General features: G+C 41.5%; 1 protein-coding gene across 5 annotated transcripts in view; it reads left to right on the top strand.

The window, feature by feature from the left end:
- LARP4B (La ribonucleoprotein 4B) overlaps positions 1-16224 on the top strand; it is a 61475-nt gene extending 45251 nt beyond the window's left edge. For 4 of the 5 annotated variants that reach the window (XM_076331892.1, XM_076331893.1, XM_076331889.1 and 1 more), the window contains 5 exons: positions 784-829; positions 7776-7940; positions 10890-11014; positions 11684-11795; positions 12348-16224. In XM_076331892.1, coding sequence (XP_076188007.1) covers positions 784-829; positions 7776-7940; positions 10890-11014; positions 11684-11795; positions 12348-12629 — 730 coding nt within the window. In that variant the 3' untranslated portion in view covers positions 12630-16224. The remainder of the gene's footprint in view (positions 1-783; positions 830-7775; positions 7941-10889; positions 11015-11683; positions 11796-12347) is intronic. The other variant, XM_076331891.1, reaches the window with a different exon arrangement.
- Positions 16225-18980: the final 2756 nt, after the last annotated feature.

The raw sequence follows: 18980 nt of genomic DNA on the forward strand, positions 1-18980 counted from the left end.
ACGTAAATCACATTTTGAGTGACTTACTGAATTGGAAGATAACTCGAGTCTCTTGCAGATGATCCTATATTAGACTTGTATTGTATCATTGCAAAATTAAGTGGGGATTTTGTGCAAGGATTGTAATACTTTTCTCAATCTGATTTGCCAAATTGTGTTATAACTAGCGGATGAAAGTATGATTAAGGACATAGGAAGCAAGATTGCTCAAACTGTAGACTACAAAAATGTACAGGAATAGTCAGTACTTAAATTTATATTCTGATGTGTCGGTATTGAATACATTTAGAATATTAAAAGTCAAACAGAAAACTTAAAAAATATATTGAAACCGAGTTAGAATGCATTGCAAATTTTAAACTGCTGCTTTACCTGAAGCAAGGCTGGGGGAGAAGCACTGAAAATGTTTTGGAGGGGCTTTACCTGAATTGAAAACAGTTAGCCATGTTTCAAAAGTTACATAGGTATAAAAAAAAGAAAAAGACTAAAACCCTTACTTTGGATATTGAAAGGTTTTGTCTAAGCCTTATATATAATCAGCACTGAGATGCTTTTAACGCAGGAGTTACAAGTAACTAGTGTATTCTTATGCTGACTTGTGTAAGATCCATACCTTTATTTTAATGAGAGCTTGCTAGAAATTTTTCTCTAAAACATTTTTTTAATAACTGTCTAGAATGAAGATGGATGAAAATAGCAATTTGAATTCATTTCTCCTGTTTTCACCAGCTACCTTCCATTCATTTATAGGCAAGGTTCTGATAACTGCTTTCTTTCCCTTAGGAAAAACTCATATGGCTACCGAAAGAAAAGGGAGGACAAGTTTACAGTGAGTGTTCGTGATTGTATTCATCTATAATAAAAGTAGGGTAACAAGGCAATAGTATGGATATTATGTGGAGTAGCAGGCGAGATAAGTTATTGCTCAAGCAATTGTATGTCACAGTTGACTGAAGACAGCAGCTCATTAGTCACGTGAGTTTACTGCATTTGGGTATCAGAGAAGATTGTCCATTAATGCTGAAGTCAGGAAAAAGTTAAAATTACTCTTTTACGGTAGCAAAAAATTTCCATCTTAGCATTACTTTGTCAGCATGCCAATGTTCATGTTCAGGGAGAGCTAAATAGCTAAGCTCAAATTCAAAACAGTTGATACCTGACTATTGTTCATGTAGACGTTGAAGAACATTTTATAAATCCATGTGTCATAATATATAGCTAGAATGTTAGTTATTAAGTGGTCAGTTCTGTTTCTTAAATGCCTCTCCAAGTTCTGCTTGGTAAGGGTATACTAACATTACTGAAATATTACAGTTTTGGTAAACTTAAATTCCAGGTGAATACCTAAATAGCCTGGATACTTGAATCATAGAATCATTGAGGTTGGAAAAGACCTCTAAGATCATTGAGTCCAACCGTCAACCCAACACCACCATGTCCACTAAGCCATGTCCCTAAGTGCCTCATCTACACGTCTTTTAAATACCTCCAGGGATGGGGACTCAACCACTTCCCTGGGCAGCCTGTTCCAATGTTTAACCACTCTTTCAGTAAAGAAATTTTTCCTCACGTCCAATCTAAACCTCCCCTGGCGCAACTTGAGGCCATTTCCTCTCGTCCTATCGCTAGTTACTTGGGAGAAGAGACCAACACCCACCTCGCTACAACCTCCTTTCAGGTAGTTGTAGAGAGCGATGAGGTCTCCCCTCAGCCTCCTTTTCTCCAGGCTAAACAACCCCAGTTCCCTCAGCCGCTCCTCATAAGACTTGTTCTCCAGACCCCTCACCAGCCTCGTTGCCCTTCTCTGGACACGCTCCAGCACCTCGACATCCTTCTTGTAGTGAGGGGCCCAAAACTGAACACAGTATTCGAGGTGCGGCCTCACCAGTGCCGAGTACAGGGGCACGATCACTTCCCTACTCCTGCTGGCCACACTATTGCTGATACAGGCCAGGATGCCATTGGCCTTCTTGGCCGCCTGGGCACACTGCCGGCTCATGTTCAGCCGGCTGTCAACCAGCACCCCCAGGTCCTTTTCCACCAGGCAGCTTTCCAGCCACTCTTCCCCAAGCCTGTAGCGCTGCATGGGGTTGTTGTGGCCGAAGTGCAGGACCCGGCACTTGGCCTTGTTGAACCTCATACAGTTGGCCTGGGCCCATCGATCCAGCCTGTCCAGGTCCCTCTGCAGAGCCTTCCTACCCTCGAGCAGATCAACACTCCCGCCCAACTTGGTGTCGTCTGCAAACTTCCTGAGGGTGCACTCGATCCCCTTATCCAGATCATCGATAAAGATATTAAACAAGACCGGCCCCAAAACTGAGCCCTGAGGAACACCGCTTGTGACCGGCCGCCAACTGGATGTAACTCCATTCACCACAACTCTCTGGGCCCGGCCGTCCAGCCAGTTTTTGACCCAGCGCAGAGTCCACCTGTCTAAGCCGTGAGCCGCCAGCTTCTCGAGGAGAATGCTGTGGGAGACAGTGTCAAAGGCCTTACTGAAGTCCAGGTAGACCACATCCACAGCCTTTCCCTCATCCACTAGGCGGGTCACCTGGTCATAGAAGGAGATCAGGTTGGTCAAGCAGGACCTGCCTTTCATGAATCTGTGCTGGCTGGGCCTGATCCCCTGGTTGTCCCGCTCATGCCTTGTGAGCGCCCTCAAGATGAACCGCTCCATAATCTTCCCCAGCACCGAGGTCAGGCTGACAGGTCTGTAGTTCCCCGGATCCTCCTTCCGGCCCTTCTTATGGATGGGCGTCACATTGGCAAGCCTCCAGTCGTCCGGGACCTCGCCCGTTAACCAGGACTGCTGATAAATGATGGAGAGTGGCTTGGTGAGCTCCTCCGCCAGCTCCCTCAGCACTCTCGGGTGGATCCCATCCGGCCCCGTAGACTTGTGAGCGTCCAGGTGGCGTAGCAGGTCATTGACTGCTTCCTCTTGGATTATGGGGGGTTCATCCTGCTCACCATCCCTGTCTTCCAGCTCAGGGGGCCGAGTACCCTGAGGATAACTGGTCTGCCTGTTAAAGACTGAGGCAAAGAAGGCATTGAGTACCTCAGCCTTTTCCTCATCCTCAGTGACAATGTTCCCCCCCGCATCCAATAAAGGATGGAGATTCTCCTTGGCTCTCTTCTTGTCATTAATATATTTGTAAAAGCTTTTTTTGTTGTCTTTAACGACAGCGGCCAGATTGCGTTCTAGCTGGGCTTTTGCCTTTCTCATTTCCTCTCTGCACGACCTAACGAGATCCCTGTACTCTTCTTGAGTCGCCTGCCCCTTCTTCCACAAGCGGTAAACTCTTTTTTTTCCTGAGTCCCAGCAAGAGCTCCCCGTTCAGCCAGGCCGGTCGTCTTCCCCGCCCGTTCTTCTTACGGCGTACAGGGACAGCCTGCTCCTGCACCTTTAAGACTTCCTTCTTGAAGAACGTCCAGCCTTCCTGGACCCCTTTGCCCTTCAGGACCGTCTCCCAAGGGACTCTCTCAACCAACGTCCTGAACAGGCCAAAGTCCTCCCTCCGGAAGTCCATGGTTGTGGTTTTGCTGCCCCCCCTCCTTACTTCACTGAGAATGGAGAATTCTACCATTTCATGGTCGCTAAGCCCAAGACGGCCTCCAACCACCACATCTCCCACCAGTCCTTCTCTGTTTGTAAACAGCAGGTCGAGCGAGGCACCTCCCCTGGTAGGCTCAGTTACCAGCTGTGTCAGGAAGTTGTCTTCCACACACTCCAGGAACCTCCTAGACTGCTTCCTCTCTGCTGTGTTGTATTTCCAGCAGACGTCCGGGAAGTTGAAGTCCCCCACGAGAACAAGGGCTAGCGATTGAGAGACTTCTGCCAGCCGCTTATAGAACGCTTCATCCGCCCCTTCATCCTGGTTGGGTGGTCTATAACAGACTCCCAGCAGGATATCTGCCTCGTTGGCCTTCCCCCTCATCCTTACCCATAAACACTCAACCGTATCATCATCACAATCGTTGAGCTCTATACAATCAAAACACTCCCTAACATACAGGGCCACCTCACCGCCTCTCCTTCCTCGCCTGTCCCTTCTGAAGAGTCTGTAGCCATCCATTGCAGCACTCCAGTCATGAGAGTCACCCCACCATGTTTCTGTGATGGCGACTAAGTCATATCTCTTCCGCTGCACAATGGCTTCCAGCTCCTCCTGTTTGCCGCCCATGCTGCGTGCATTGGTGTATATGCACTTGAGCTGGGCTATCAATTTCACCCCCGGCATCGGCACGCCACCCCTCGGCTCATCTCTAGTGAGCCTGGTTTTATCCCCTTCCACCTTCGAACCTAGTTTAAAGCCCTCTCAATGAGCCCTGCCAATTCATGAGCCATGATCCTTTTTCCCTTGTGAGACAGCTGGACTCCGTCTGTCACCAGCAGGCCCGGTGCCGTGTAAACCTCCCCGTGATCAAAAAAACCAAAATTCCTCTGATGGCACCAGCCCCTGAGCCATGTGTTGATCAGGTGTGTTTTCCTGCTCCTTTCAGTATCCTTCCCTGCCACTGTAGGGATAGAGGAAAACACTACCTGTGCTCCCGATCCTTGAACCAGTCGCCCCAGTGCCCTGAAGTCCCTTTTGATCGCTGCAGGACTTCTCTCTGCAACCTCATCACTGCCAGCCTGTATAACCAGCAGCGGGTAGTAATCGGAAGACCGTACCAAACCAGGGAGCTTCCTAGTGATGTCTCTGACCCAGGCCCCAGGCAGGCAGCAGACTTCCCTGTGGGACGGGTCCGGTCGGCATATCGGGCCCTCTGTTCCCCTCAGAAGGGAATCGCCTATGACAATTACCCTCCTTTTTTTCTTAGCAGCAGCAGTCATAATGCGTGGGGCTGACTGCCTCACCCTAGGTGACCCCCTGGATGGACCTTCGTCTACATCCTCGTTCACCTGGCCCTCAAGTTCCAGGGCCCCATATCTGTTGTGTAAAGGCAACCGGGAAGGTGAGGGAGGCCGGGCGGGGGTTCGCCTGGCACGCCGAGCAGGGACCCGTTTCCATCCCCCCCCGTCGCTTAGATCCCCTCTTTCTATCTGGTGGCAAGAAGGCAGGGGATCCTCTGCTTCTCGTGGAGCCTCCATCTGCTGTGTCTGCCTCAGGGACGGTAGGGTGCGGCTCCAAAAGGGAGCCTTGAAAAAGGCTCCTTGAAAAGGCTGGACCAGGCATTGTGTAGAAGAAAAAAAAAAAGTAATTTTTTTGTAGGACTTAAGGTTTGATTTGCTAAAACCAGACACTTCTCTGCAATTCATTTTTGCCACACATGGCATGTTGAACCAGATTATTTCCTTATTCATGTTACAATTGCAAAGTAACCCCACTGCATGAGCCATAACACTTTCTTAAAGGTCTGGAATCATTGCATTTGTGTATTTGTGGCTCCTGCTGTTGAGTAGCCTTAAGGGACTTGGATAAAGGAGCATCAAGGTTTGGAAAGCATAAAACAAGTGGTTCCTTCCCTTTGGTTGCTTTTAGTTCTTCTAAACTTCTCAAAGCTCAGTGAGATCAGATTACAAGTAGGATTCTCAATAGTTCTTTCTTTTGCCCTTTCAAAGCTGCTTGAATTTTTAGATTGACGTTTTCCTATCAACATTTTTTTCTGTCTTTGAAAGAACAAGGAAGTGGTATAGGTTAGGCGTATAAGTGAGTGGCTGGAGTGAAAGGATTACCTTGGACACTTACTGGGTGGAGAGGCTCTTCTGACTCAGTTGACTTTAAAGGTTATTTTAACTTTGAAAGTGAAACTGGTAGATATGATTTCTTTGGAGACCCACAGTTCCCTTCTCTCAGCACCAGGCTTTAACTGCAGCCTGTGCAGCCAGGTTCCTTCTAGTTTCTTCTGGCCCATGAATCTTTAGTCTGTACTGTCCAGTGATGCAACTTGAACAGAGGTGAGAGCTGCTGCACACCCACAACTGTGTGCACTGGGAAGGAGCGTACTCTGAAGTGAAGATTAAATGACCCCTTTAGACTGGAAATAATTGAATCCAGGATCCTATTTCTTGTGCCATGCTGTAGTGATGAGATAGTGTACATAGGACACCACTACAACCAGTTGTATTTGAATGGAGTGATGACTTATTTTTATTTTTTTTAATGGAAAAATTATAGAGAGTATGCATGCTTGCATGAGAAACAAACGGATCAAAAAGGTTCATGCTCTATCTGAGGTTATAGACATAAGCCAATTACTCAACTTGTCATGACTTGAGAAATTTTATGCAGTTGGCAGCTTAAAATCCATTTAAGTCCTCCCTGGTCTCACTAATTTAAGATGTTAGTGTTACTTGTCTCTCTGTGGTTTTGGGGGGGTTTTTTTAGGACTCATCTGTATAACTTAATGTTTGTAATAAATATTTTCTGTTGCAGCACTTCAGTCCCCTTTAAGAAAACTTAAGTGCTGTGATTTGAAGAACTGTTCTAAAAAAAAAGGTTGTTCAGGTTGTTCTTCTTGCAGTTTGAGCTGGCTAAAGTGTAGTCTCTCTCCGTGACCCTTTGACAGGTCATCTGACTTCTATTTTTGAAGGTTTGCAGCCCCCATTGTTGTAGCACTCTTAAACCGTGTTCTGGGGGGTAATGCTGGGTCAATAGCAGTCCTAGGAGTTGCAGTTGTTCTTGCCTCTGTATTTATTCTTTCCCTACTTCCCTCTCGACACACACTTCTTTTGACATAAACTATAGTTTGTGAAAAGACCTCGAGGGTAGTTTTGTATCTGTTGCTCTTCATGAGAAAGAAGGGGAAAAAACAGTAAGTAATGCAACACCTTTCTGTGCAGAAGCACTGTTCTCACATTCAGACCATCTTGGCTACATAGCCATAAGTATTTTCCTTTTCAAAGTAGGAATCGTCTCAGAGATTGCTTTCCATTTGGTATTCTGCAGCAGAGATCATCTTAGCACAGGCCTGAGCACAGTCATGAAACAGTTACTTCTTTGTTTACATGATATAGATGAAGTTAATGGGTAACTTCAGTTACAGCATATTACAAAGAGGAATTTTATTTTTTCAGTGTAAATAGAATTTAGCTTTACAAATCCTTACAAGCAGTCCTCACAAGTGATCTTAAACTGTGGTACTCTTAACTCCTGAACTGCTGTCTGTAGTGCAAAGTAGCTGTATTTAGCCCATTGACTTTTTTTGCCTGGGACATTGTTTTTCTTCTTAGATCTAGTTAGAAAAATTCTCCCTGTTTCAAAAATAGGTTTGATATTTATCTTTGCATTTTTACGAAGTGACCATATAAATTCATATTAGTTAGATGAAAATTGCTGTTGTCTACGCTACATGCAAGGCATGCTGTTTTGCCGTTTCTTAATGTATCTGAACGTGATCTAAGATTCTTGTTGACTCCTGTCTTACATTTAGAATGTTATCAACTGCACATAAATGGGCTTTATATTTTCACTACATCATGATATCTAAACCAGTCTGTTTTCCTTTCTGTGTCAGTGTAAGTGTCCATCCTGAAGGAAGGGTCAGTGAGAAGACTTTTCTTACTATACCAGTATCACTAAAGCTTATGCATATGAAACTTTTAAGGATGCTTATGCCATCCCATTTAAATAATAGTTAAATATATTAAGGGCAACAGTGGAAAATGAAAGCATCTACTCCTCGGTACTGTGTGGTTTTCTTGGGAGGCGGGATGGGGGAGGCCTCTCCAGGGCTTCACAGATATAAATCAAATGCAAAATACAGTTTAGAGTCCCATGTCTTTCTTTTCTGTCATCCAGTGCGGTAACCTCAAAATGTTATTTCTATTCCAGAGAGGCCAAACACAGTCTCCACCACCCCCAAAACCTCCATCTCCTAGCTTTGAATTGGGTTTATCTAGCTTTCCTCCGTTACCCGGGGCTGCTGGCAATTTAAAAACCGAAGACCTTTTTGAAAACAGACTGTCCAATGTGGTAATAGGAACGTCAAAAGAAAGAGTGAGTAGCCAGTGTTCATTTTTTGTTGGGAAAACAAAGAATTGCATACCTCTTGTTTTCAGATTTGGTGGCTTATACATAGAAAAAACTTGTGGTTCTACATGGGTCATAAGAAATGCTTTTAAGAAACAGCTGTCAAATGATGTGCTGCTGCCGCCTTCACTTATATCTTAGAATTTGTTGGGTATTCACTTTGAAATGGTGTGGAATATGAGCACCAGTATAAGTAGATGTTAATAGTAGAGATTAGAAAATATGCTCTTTGCTGTTCATAATTGCCTCAGGCTTTTTGATAGACTCAGGTGAAAAATATGTGATAAATTTTCCTCCTGTTTGAAAGTCATACTTCCCAGTTGTATATAAAACACTTTAAAGTGACAGCATTGTCTTGTCATATTGCTTGGAAAGAAAAAATATACCAGAATGACTTGGCAACCACTGCTTTCTAGATGTAGTAGAGATGCAGTTGAAAATTAATGTTCAGTAGCTGTTCATAGATTTCATTCTTAGAACTGTCTCTACCATGCCATCTGTGAGTGACAGTATGTTCTCCTCCATGAAGACTCGTATAACCCTGTGCGCTATGGAATAGTCTAGGCTATGGAAGTCTATATTAGCTTTTTCTGCTAGCTCTAATTTAACTTGTGTTTTTCTAGCTGTACCACAACTGAAGACGTTAACCCCTGGATATAGCAGTGCAAAGCCACCTGATGAAACACCAAAATCTCTCTTGTGTCTCGTCCCTAAAACTAGTCTATTGCAGAAGTGTTTTCTTTGGTGCCCATGTATCAGGGGTGGGTAGGGAGGGTATTTGTTGGTAAAGGAAAAAGAAAGTGGCAGGGCAGCCTGCACCCAAAGCAGTGATTGCACAGACAAGCCATCTATTCTGTCTCCTGCAAGTGGTAACAGGGACAACTGTATTCCAGGGTCGCATTTAGGGGGGAATGTGCAGGACAGTGCCATGATAAGAGCAGTGTTTAACTTGCTGTCAGCCAGTACTCCAGATTGTAGTCTGTTCTTGACCCAGATCTATTATTTTTAAAGTATTTTACCTCTATTATTTCTGAAGTGTTTTTTGACTATCGTATTCCAGCACTTACTATTGATACTGCAGCTGAAAACCCATTGCTCCTCCCATTACAAATCTAGTACTTGCTTTGCACTGTACTTACTGTAAAGAACTTGCACTTGTCCCCTGTAGAGGCAGTCTTAATATCAGTCAGGCACTGTGGTTTTATGATAGTGCTGCTGCACTGTCACATTAAAAAGCTTCCTTTGATTTCCCAATTTCTTTTTCTGGCTTGTATGAGTTAGTGTGTACCATTGTGTGGAAGAAAGGGATTGCGCTGTCTTTCCTTGTAGGCATTAATAAGGAATAAGATAACAGCAACTGGGTCCAAAGAGCGATTGTGTTCTACTACAAAGGTGTTTGAGTAATGTTAGAATCTTGCCAATGTATACAGGCTGCTTTTCACCTTGATCTCAACATTTTTTTCATGTCACCTGATGTGGAGTTACGAAGTGCTGAAGTAGAGTTACACAGTGCTACTCTTGTTTTATAGATGGGCAAGTCCAGTGTACAGAAGCTGAGTGTACTTGGGTTGTATAATTTCCAACAGTTGTTATCCAAGCATCATATCTTTATGCTCTTTGCTTTGTGATGCTCTTCTAGATGTAGCTCTGGGGAATGGCAGGTGTTAATCATCCCACATTTTCTAACTAGGAAACTGCAGCGCTGTCAGATCAGGGGCTGAGTGTTTTGGCCTAGGAACAGCACTTGCATGTCCGCTTGACTTGCAGCTATTCACACTTAACCATGTACCTACAAGTTTTGATGAACTTGGGCCAGAATGCTCAGCAACTTGCAATTTCAAGCCTTTGCACACACTATTATAGCGAGTAAAACTACAGAAGCTGTTCTTTTATTTCTAAACATCCACCTTTTACAGTTTTACTTTTACTTTGAGTAAAACTAGGCTTAGATCTACTGCAATAATCTATGCTGCCTGATTTTAAACAGTGTCATCAAATACCATTTTCCTTTCTAACAGTGACCACAGGAGTCTCATGTTTTATGACCTTAGTATGGTGGCTGGGCTGGGGGAAAGGGGTGGCTATCTTGTTCCTTCTGTGCTTGTGTTCTCCCATTGCTCTCCCTTCTGTTTACCAGAATCTGTTCTGGTTCTAGGGTCAGACAGGTCAGAAGCAATACGAAGAACATAGCACTTTTTAAAACAAACAAAATGGTTATAAATGTCAGAAATACATTTTTCAAGATAAAGTTGTCTCTTTTCTTACTTTGTGACAATTTAAATTCATGCATGCATCTTGAACCTATTTGGCCTTTATCTGCAAGCACAGTATCACTTGTCACTAGCAGAATCTTCTGAGGGCTATGGAAAAAGCCTCTTTTGCTTGGTAGCAAATCACACTATAGCATAAGAAAGGGACTCTTATAAATGATAGTCTTATTCTAGTTTGCAAAAACTTCAATTTTTTTTTTTTTTTAAGGTTAGGGGTTTTTAGTACCAGCTATTGAGATGATGAAGACGACAGTTCTTGGTGCATAGCTCTAGGACAGTTTTGTCTTAATAGGCTAACTATGGTTATGTGAACGGGTGCAAAGCCTACTTTTGTCACCAGCAGGTGCAAAATTCGCAGGTTGAAAGAAGTGATTTTGTCATCCAGATATGTCCCAAAGGGAACTAAGCTTCCATCTTTTTGGGAAAGAGCCACAGCGTGTGATTTATTTGTCTGTGTTTCTAAATAATTGTAAAGGAAAAAACTTATTTGCTACAATACATATATCAGATCCTTCTGTATCTTCCTATAGTTAATTTACCCTTATAAGTCAACTTGTAAACTGTTTCCTGATTGTGTTAATTTTCAGGCAGACCATATTAATTGGATATTATGATTGCCCTTCTGTGCCTCTTTTTCCTCCTCCAGAACATTAATGTGGATGCAAGTACAAACACTATTCCATCGGGAATTCCTCGAGAGCCGTTGTTGCCAGTTTCTTCTACATTGCCCAGGACGTTTGAAAGGTCTCCTTCGCCATCCCAGTCTTCTGAGTAAGCACTTAATTACATGGCTATAATTATTCTGCTCTGAATCACGTTTGCATTTTCTCTCATCAGAAGACTAGGTGGAACACTGTAAATAGCTATTAAAGTCTTAATCAATGAAAGAAATAATATTTTGTTGTATATTGTACTTGTAGTAAAGGCAATAAAGCTTAATTTCTGAACAATATCATAGTAGTGATTCAGTCACAATGGTCATTCAGCAGACAAAAGTTCAGTGTTGTGTTTTAGTCTCTGCAAGTATTTAAAAGTTTAATGAATACCTGTCGTGTATTTAGATAGCTTTGAAGCATAGAGAATAAACCCACGATCCTGTGGGCAGTACCATTGTCCATACAATAAAGAAAGTTTTCAGTAAGACTTTATTTGGAACCTGCAAATCAAATCGAGGTGTTTGAGTAACAGGAGTAAGATAACTGAATAACCAGATGCTATCAGAATGTCACAAATTACAGGTAGCATCAAGTTCCACAGGAATACTTTTTCTAATACTTGATAGCATTTTTAAATGCAATGCTAGTCATAATGTGCTAGGCAAATTATAGCTATAACTTCTTATAGTCATACTCAGATAAAGTTTTAGACCCATTATTAAATCATTCATCTATCCTGAAGTTTCACTTTTCATGAGCCTTGCTTCCTGCTGGATGCTTACAGGGACTCCAAGGTTGTGGATAAACAGCAGAGAGAGACACAGAGTACAGAAAGGCTTTCTTCTTCCACACTCAGTACTGCATGTAAATCGGTACAAGTCAATGGGGCTGCCATAGTAAGTGACCTTATTGCTTCACTTTCTCTTAATGATCCAGTTTGATGCATTTAACAGAATATTGCTTCCGTTGCTACCCAGTGTTGCTTCATCGTGTGAGCCCAGCATCCTTAAATTTGCGTGTTGGTGGCCTCATGATTACTTGCACGATACAATTATGCAATTAACAGTGCAAAAGTGTTCAAGATAACTCGGCGAATGATAGCTCTTTATCTGAATTCTTTTCTTGGTAGTATCCTTGAGGTAGAAGCTTTAATGCATATGTTGATATTTAAACCAGAGTTTTAATTCATCATCTTTCAGCTGTTTTAGAGTTTGCTTGAATCAGAAGTATTTTGCCCTATCACAGTACCCCATTTTTCTGGCATGCTGTCTTGAGCCTTATTGTCTGTACAGTTTCTGTAAACTTCATACTCAAGCCCTCATCTGCATATTTTAGTGCAGCAGTCTTTTGGGACAAAGACTTTACCTTTTTTGTTCATGAAAGTAAATTATTTTTTTCTCAGGATGCTTTGTTTAACTCTGCTGTCCTGTTTGCTTTTGATTTCACAGGAACTGCGAAAACCTAGTTATGCAGAAATTTGCCAGAGAACAACTAAGGATCCTCCTACCTTGCAACCCCAGAAAGAACAGAAGCCAAACACTGTAGCATGTGGGAAAGAAGAAAGAAAGCCCACAGAAACAATAGAGAAAAACAGAGAACCTCCTCCTGCAAAGTCACATCCTGGACAACCCAAAGACCAGAGGAGACAGTCAGGACGCAGATCGTCCCCTCCAGCCGTTGGCAAACGCTTAAATAAAGAACAGAATACCCCTCCAAAATCTCCTCAGTGAAACTAACACCTGGGAGGGATTTGAAAAGAGGTCTGCTTCCCACAAATTAAACCCATGTTCCCACTAAGATACCTGAGAATGAGTTGCTGGTTAAGAGCTTGCAGTGATACTAGGCATATAACAATGCCTGCAAGTTATTTTTCTGTGAAATACTTTTTTCCCCTCTTGAACAAACATTCTATTTTTCTGGATATTTCTGGATAGTTGTTCTAAACCTTACATTTAGGTTGGTGCTTAATTGGAGGTGAAGCTTAGTGTGATTATTTTTTTTCAAGATGTAAAATATTTGTCTTTAAAAAAAAAAACAACTTTTTATTAAGCCTCTCTGTGGCTGTGTGAGTGCAAGCTCTGTATAGTGAGTTTTTTCTAAACTGTTAAGCAGAAATGTGCTGCTGCAATATTTTTAATAAACTGGTCTGCAAGTACATATCTAAAGTGTCCAAAAGACTGATAACGGCAGCTAGTGTGTAGAGTGCAAGGAAGTAGATACATTTTACGAATTAGTATGTGACCTTGAAGATTTTTTTTTTATTGGGCTGCTGTACTAAGTGTCAGCAAATGAACTTGCACTTTTAGGTTAATGAGTAGTTGTTTCTAGTGGTTTTTAAGAAATTTAATCTTTTTTTGATGTTTTGCACACACAAAATGAATCCTAGGGAGCACCATAGCAGTCTTTCTAAAATACTTCCTTTTTTGACTTACTGCAAGCAAGTAACCATCTTCTCACTCCAGAATAAAACTGATGTTATAATTTGCAAATACAAAGCACATTGTGAATAGAAAGAATTAAGTCTGTGAGCCTCTATGGTGGTGAAGCCTGTTAGTGGATGTTATCAGGAGAAAGCACTGTAGCCTTCTTGTGATAACCTTAGCTTCCCTGTGCTTGTAAGGGAGTTAACTGAGTCAGCGCTGTACGTTCTGGTTACCCCTGTGCTCTGTGTTAGACTTTTTTTTTTTTAACTCTGCCCCAAGTGCTCTTTGAAAGAGTTCATATCTTAGTCAGCCTTGTGTTGACGTCTTCCTGTAACTGCAAGCATTGGCATACGGATTTAAATTTTTTTCAAGACCTGAGATAATGGTGTTTGTTTTGTGTGGTGGAGGAAGAGATCCCTGATACTTACCTCTGGGATGAGGTTTCTCACACTTACTTACTTTAGAAGTGATGCGCTTTCTGAAGGACAAGGATGCACTAAATTAGCAAGTTTCTAATAAAGTTGAATATAAATTATTTTTGTTTTAAAATGCCTAAAGTTTTTCTTTAAGTGTTTAAACTGCAGGAAGTTCAGACAAAACTCATTCCTGCTGACTATGACAGTACAGTTTATTCCGCAAAAATGTTTATTTAAACAACTGATTTTTTTAAAGAATTATTTCCATCCAATATTTAAAGACTTGAATTTTATTTAAACTTGAAAATGACTTTGCCTTAACTTTTGTACAAGACAGCTTAGAGTTAATGAGGTCTGACCCCGTGGAGGGTTAGCATGAGTGGAATACAGAATTACTCAGTTACAGTATGTATCTATTGTCACTGGTCTTACTGGGTAAACATACTGTAGTACAGGAACTAGCAGCAGTTTTTGTAATATACCTTAAAGATCTTAAACAGTTGATCTTTTTCAGATTGTTGAAAAACCTGTAAATGCAAATAGTCAATACTGTATTAAATATGTGCACTTGGAAGTGTGTGCTTTGCTTGTACAGTTGTAAATAATCAGAACATATAAAAAGGTACCCTAAAGAAAAAATCTGATAAAAATTATTGATATTATAAATGTTGCTGTTGAGCTGGATGTAGATAAACTAAATGTTGTGGTTTGAATATTACTTTAATTTGTTGTTTTTTCTTTTTCTTATTTTATTCTGGTGTGCTGAACTGACTCTGCCTCTTCACTGCAAAAGGGAAATGGAACGAAAGTCTTATTTGAAAGCCCTCAACTGTTTTCCTAAGACCCTGTAAAAACAAGCGATTTAACCAATTCAAAAGTGTTCTGCAATGTAAATAGTGAATTTCAGCAGTCAAACTGTAATTTTAAGTCATTAATAAAATCAAATTTAATTGGAAAAAAACTTTAGACTGCTACAAAAATATACACTGAAGCTTACTCGTCTGCTTTCAAGAATATCAGTGCTTTCCTTAGTGTATGATTCACAGAACTGTAAAGTAACTATAGAAGTTGACTCCTGATAAATTTCCTATTGCAAGCATCAATTGGTAACTAGTTGACCTTTTAAATCCAGCCTGTTGTATGCTGCAGAATTGGTCAAAATAGGGCATGCTGGAACCTGTTGATTTTTCTTGTTTAAAAAGCGCACTTTGCGAATGCTGTGGGAGGAGATAGGACTGGGACAACGTCACCAAAACTGCTCAAGTAGTTCTGTCATTGGATTTTTAATATGCTTCTCCTTTCCCCAGTGGCAGTGAAAATGGTAGCTAGAGTTGTGTATGGTTTAGGCCAGCTGTATGATTCATTTTGTTTGTCTGCTGCAAGTGAAAGGCTTACCAGCTGCAAACAATCACAAGTGGTTCCTTACAGCGACTGTGTACAGCTAGTCATAATACTCAACTGGTACCTAAGGTGATATATTGAGACCAGTGGGATGTGTTGTGCTGTTCTAATGTATTCTGCTGCCATTTGTGCTAGGTCAATACACTGTAATTACTGCTCACCCAGCAACAGTCTGTTGCATCGAAAGTTTAAACCTTCTTCTGATGTGGTTTTTATAGCTTTTTTTAAAAAGAAAAAAAGTGACACGCCAAATAGCTGTGTAATATACAACTTATCCTTACTGCATTTTACTTTGGGATTTTTTTTTTCCCACTCAGTGACAAAATGGAGTTTTCGGAGTAGAGTTGTGAAGTTGCATGCAGACTGTTGCTACGATACATAGAGAGATTAAAATGTGGCTTTTAAAATGAAAAACCTCCCAAAAGCAGTAGCTGAGTTAAAGGTTCAGGGATATGGTAATTAAAATTGGTATTTTACCGTCTAGGACTGTGTGGTGATGCTTTTCATTTTGAAAACGAGTCAAAATGGGATCTGAGACTCTTCTTCCAGGAATTTAAAAAAAAACAAAGGTTGCTTTTAAAACTGAATGTTGTTTCAGATCAGTCCCCCGCCATGACGCTGTCATTTGCCACTTAGGAATCTGTGTGTGAACAACGGCAAATTTTTTAACGTTGCTGCGTTATCCTTCAAAGACTTCAGCAGTTGGCATAGAAAGGCCCTTGTTTGAGTGTGGTGCAGTGTATCACGAGCAACAGCTGACTGTAATGGTGCATACCTATCTCTGTATCTCCTTCAGCTAGCTACAGTTAGGGATTTTTATGTGCTTTGTAACCTATTACACTAATAGCAGCAGACAATCGAAGATTTCTAAGGAGACCTAACAGCTGCCAATTCATGAAATAGAAGTGTAATATGGGAGCCTTCTTGAGGGTTTTTGTTTTTGTTCTTCTTCCATTAAGACTGGAATCAAGCTTACATGTAAACTATCAGTAATTTAAGTTTCCTTTTGTGTCATAAAATGTAAAACTGTCTAATTTGAAAAAAATATGTAGGTTATGAAAAATAAAGATTTAGGCACTGTTGAATTCCTGATTTTTTTAATTAAACCTTTCTTCAGCAGTATTTTTCATTACCTTCTGTCTTTTGCTCCCATTTTTGGAAATTATTTATTTCTGATTTTGGGAAAAAAAAATCTTTGCTTGCTTTACTGTTCAGCACAGCTGTTGTAACCATCACCTAAGGCTATATAGCAGCAGCAAGAACACCTATAATGTAACGCTGAAGGCAGCAATATCTATCTCTATTAGGTACCTGTGACTGGTTAACTTTTTTAAAAACAAAAAAGCTGATGTGATGTTTTGTTTACTAGAGGTTATCATCTTCAATAGTGGTTTCCTCAAATTATTACATAAAGTGTTGGCTTGGTCTTAAACATGGATTTTAACGTATGGGTTAGTGCTTTGGTTGCATGGCTCTTGAATCTGGAGATGTCCTGGGGTTATTTTTGGCTTTGGCTGGTTTTAGAGGTTATCCTGGTTATGCCTCTAGGAAAGAAGAGTTTCTGGGATATCCTCCCTCTTAAGTAAAAGATCTATTTTGGAAATACTTGAAACCCTTTTTCTTTTTTTTTAGGTTTGTCTCTCGTTCAGCTAGATCTGACCAAGTTTAACAATGGACGTAAGCATGGAAGTATTAACCACTACTGTGTTTCATAAGCATGTTGGAAGTATTGCAGTATTATTCTTCAGGCTGGATGTTCTGTAAGCTTCTGGACAGGTTAGGCTGCTTGCTGCTTTATTTCCCCGCTACTGTCTGCTCAACAGAGTAGGGCAACACAGGAATACCAGTGTACACTGCAAGTTCCTCCATGTTAGAAAAGTCAGTTAAACATTAGGTTTTGGTGGTGATGTGGATTACAAGTACTTGGAGACAACCAGTTTTCACTTCAGCACGGAGTATCCTGTTCTGCCCTTGGAACTCAGTTTTCTATTACTTAACATGTAAAAATGCATAGAAATTTGTCAGCAAAGTTGCCGTAATCCTAGTGTGGCTCCTCAGGACCACCCCAGCTTTGGCAGGTGTCGGGGATTTATTTGTTCACACAACAAAATTGGTCAGTGTCCCTTTTGTGTTAGTTTTCCCCAGTACAAAGTGATGTTTGATGATGGCTGCACCAATGTTCATATTGAACAAATTGTTTCGTTTCCTCTTGGGCATGAGAAGATTACATGCAATTGAGTATGCAGAGATTACTTACTGTCACAGAAACTGTGACTCATTGCATTTTGATCGTAAGGCTTCTTTAGAAAAAAAAGATGAAGTTTTAAGTTTTCTAATACGCTTTTACTTCACCAACCTCTGGAAGTTAAAACCTCCTATTCTGTTGATTATCATGGCCAGGCTTTTATGAGTGCAACCGCTTAAGTCAGGGAAGTGATTGAGTTTCAAATTTTGCTGGTTTATAGGTGGAAGTAATGTTACCCACTTCACCTCTGCTTCTGAGAGAACCAGCTGCGTAGCAGTATGAAGCCCTGGTGCCATCCGGTTACAGTAGCTCAGTTACTGCAACATCCACTCTCAGCATGGATATACAGCTTTCACACAATTCAATGGTCAACTTAAGTTGATCAAGTAGAAATTTGCTCCTGTTGAAGTGGTGCATGGAATACTGTTACTGAACTGTTATGCCAAATAAGCACAAAAATGCTATGAAGAGGCTGGCCTACCTGGGCTGTGCCATGCCCTTCCTGTCTGTCTGCTCCCTCACATCAGCACGCTGGCCTGTCTGAAAAGTAACTGAGAAAGAGTTGGAGGTATTTTGTTTGTTTGTTCTGTTGTGTTTTTTGGAATAGGTCAGAAGCTGTTGTCATACCACCAGCAGAACGGAGGAAGGGACAGGAATACGCAGTTGGTGCCCAGAGGAGACTGGCGTGGTGATGGTCCTGGCAGGGACAGTGTCTTACATCAGCTGAAGCAAACTGAGTGTTTGTACAATTAGCTTATGATGTCTTGGCTTAAATGTAGCCCTGCTTGCTCAGGTGGACATGGCTCAACTCATCAAGCTTGGTCATTTTTGAGCCTTATTTTCACAATGGGGAGAAGGGAGGAGAAAGGGTCTGAGTTTTGCTTTAGCCTTTTTGGTTATTCTTATGTACGAGCTGTACATGTGCTAAATCTTAAATCTGTCTCATGGTGATACTGTCAGAAGTCTTTGTGCATTGTCTTGTCAGAACTGGTTTGGGAGCAGTTCGCTGTTTTGCAAAATGGAGGGCAAAATGTGTGTGTGCTGGGGAAAGGGAGTCTAAGATAAAATTGCCCCCTAATGTCTCTTAAATTCTTATCAGTTTGAAGAGCAAATTGCTTTGCGTGCTTGTGTTACGCACATACTGTGTGGAAACCATCCTGCAGTCTGATAGCCTTACATCCTATTTACTGTAGGCAGGTGGTGTCTGCAGAGTAGTAAATCTATCATGGCTAAGGATGCTCTGAGGAAGGAGGGATAAATGGATGAATTTAGAGTTGTAAAACATACTGAAGCTGGGAAGATCTATGAAATCTACATGGATGGAATTATTGATACCTAATGAAATGTCTCTAATGTCTTCCAAAACTGGAGGCGAAGTCCTATGTATGGTCTCCATGCAGCTTGAGAGGTCAGCCCAGGCAGAACAAGCATGAGGTTCAGCAGGTCTAGCCTATCTGACTGCCCCGTCTCCAAGGCAAACATCTCCTGATGTTTTCCAGGAACTGCAGTTCATAGGCTATAGCACATGTGAGAAACCTTCGTCGCTCTTGCTTTTTTTGTCTCTGACTTCAACTTACTTAGCTTGGGCTTAGCATG

This window comes from Aptenodytes patagonicus, chromosome 2 (genome assembly GCF_965638725.1).
Source record: "Aptenodytes patagonicus chromosome 2, bAptPat1.pri.cur, whole genome shotgun sequence".
Taxonomy (NCBI): Eukaryota; Metazoa; Chordata; class Aves; order Sphenisciformes; family Spheniscidae; genus Aptenodytes; species Aptenodytes patagonicus.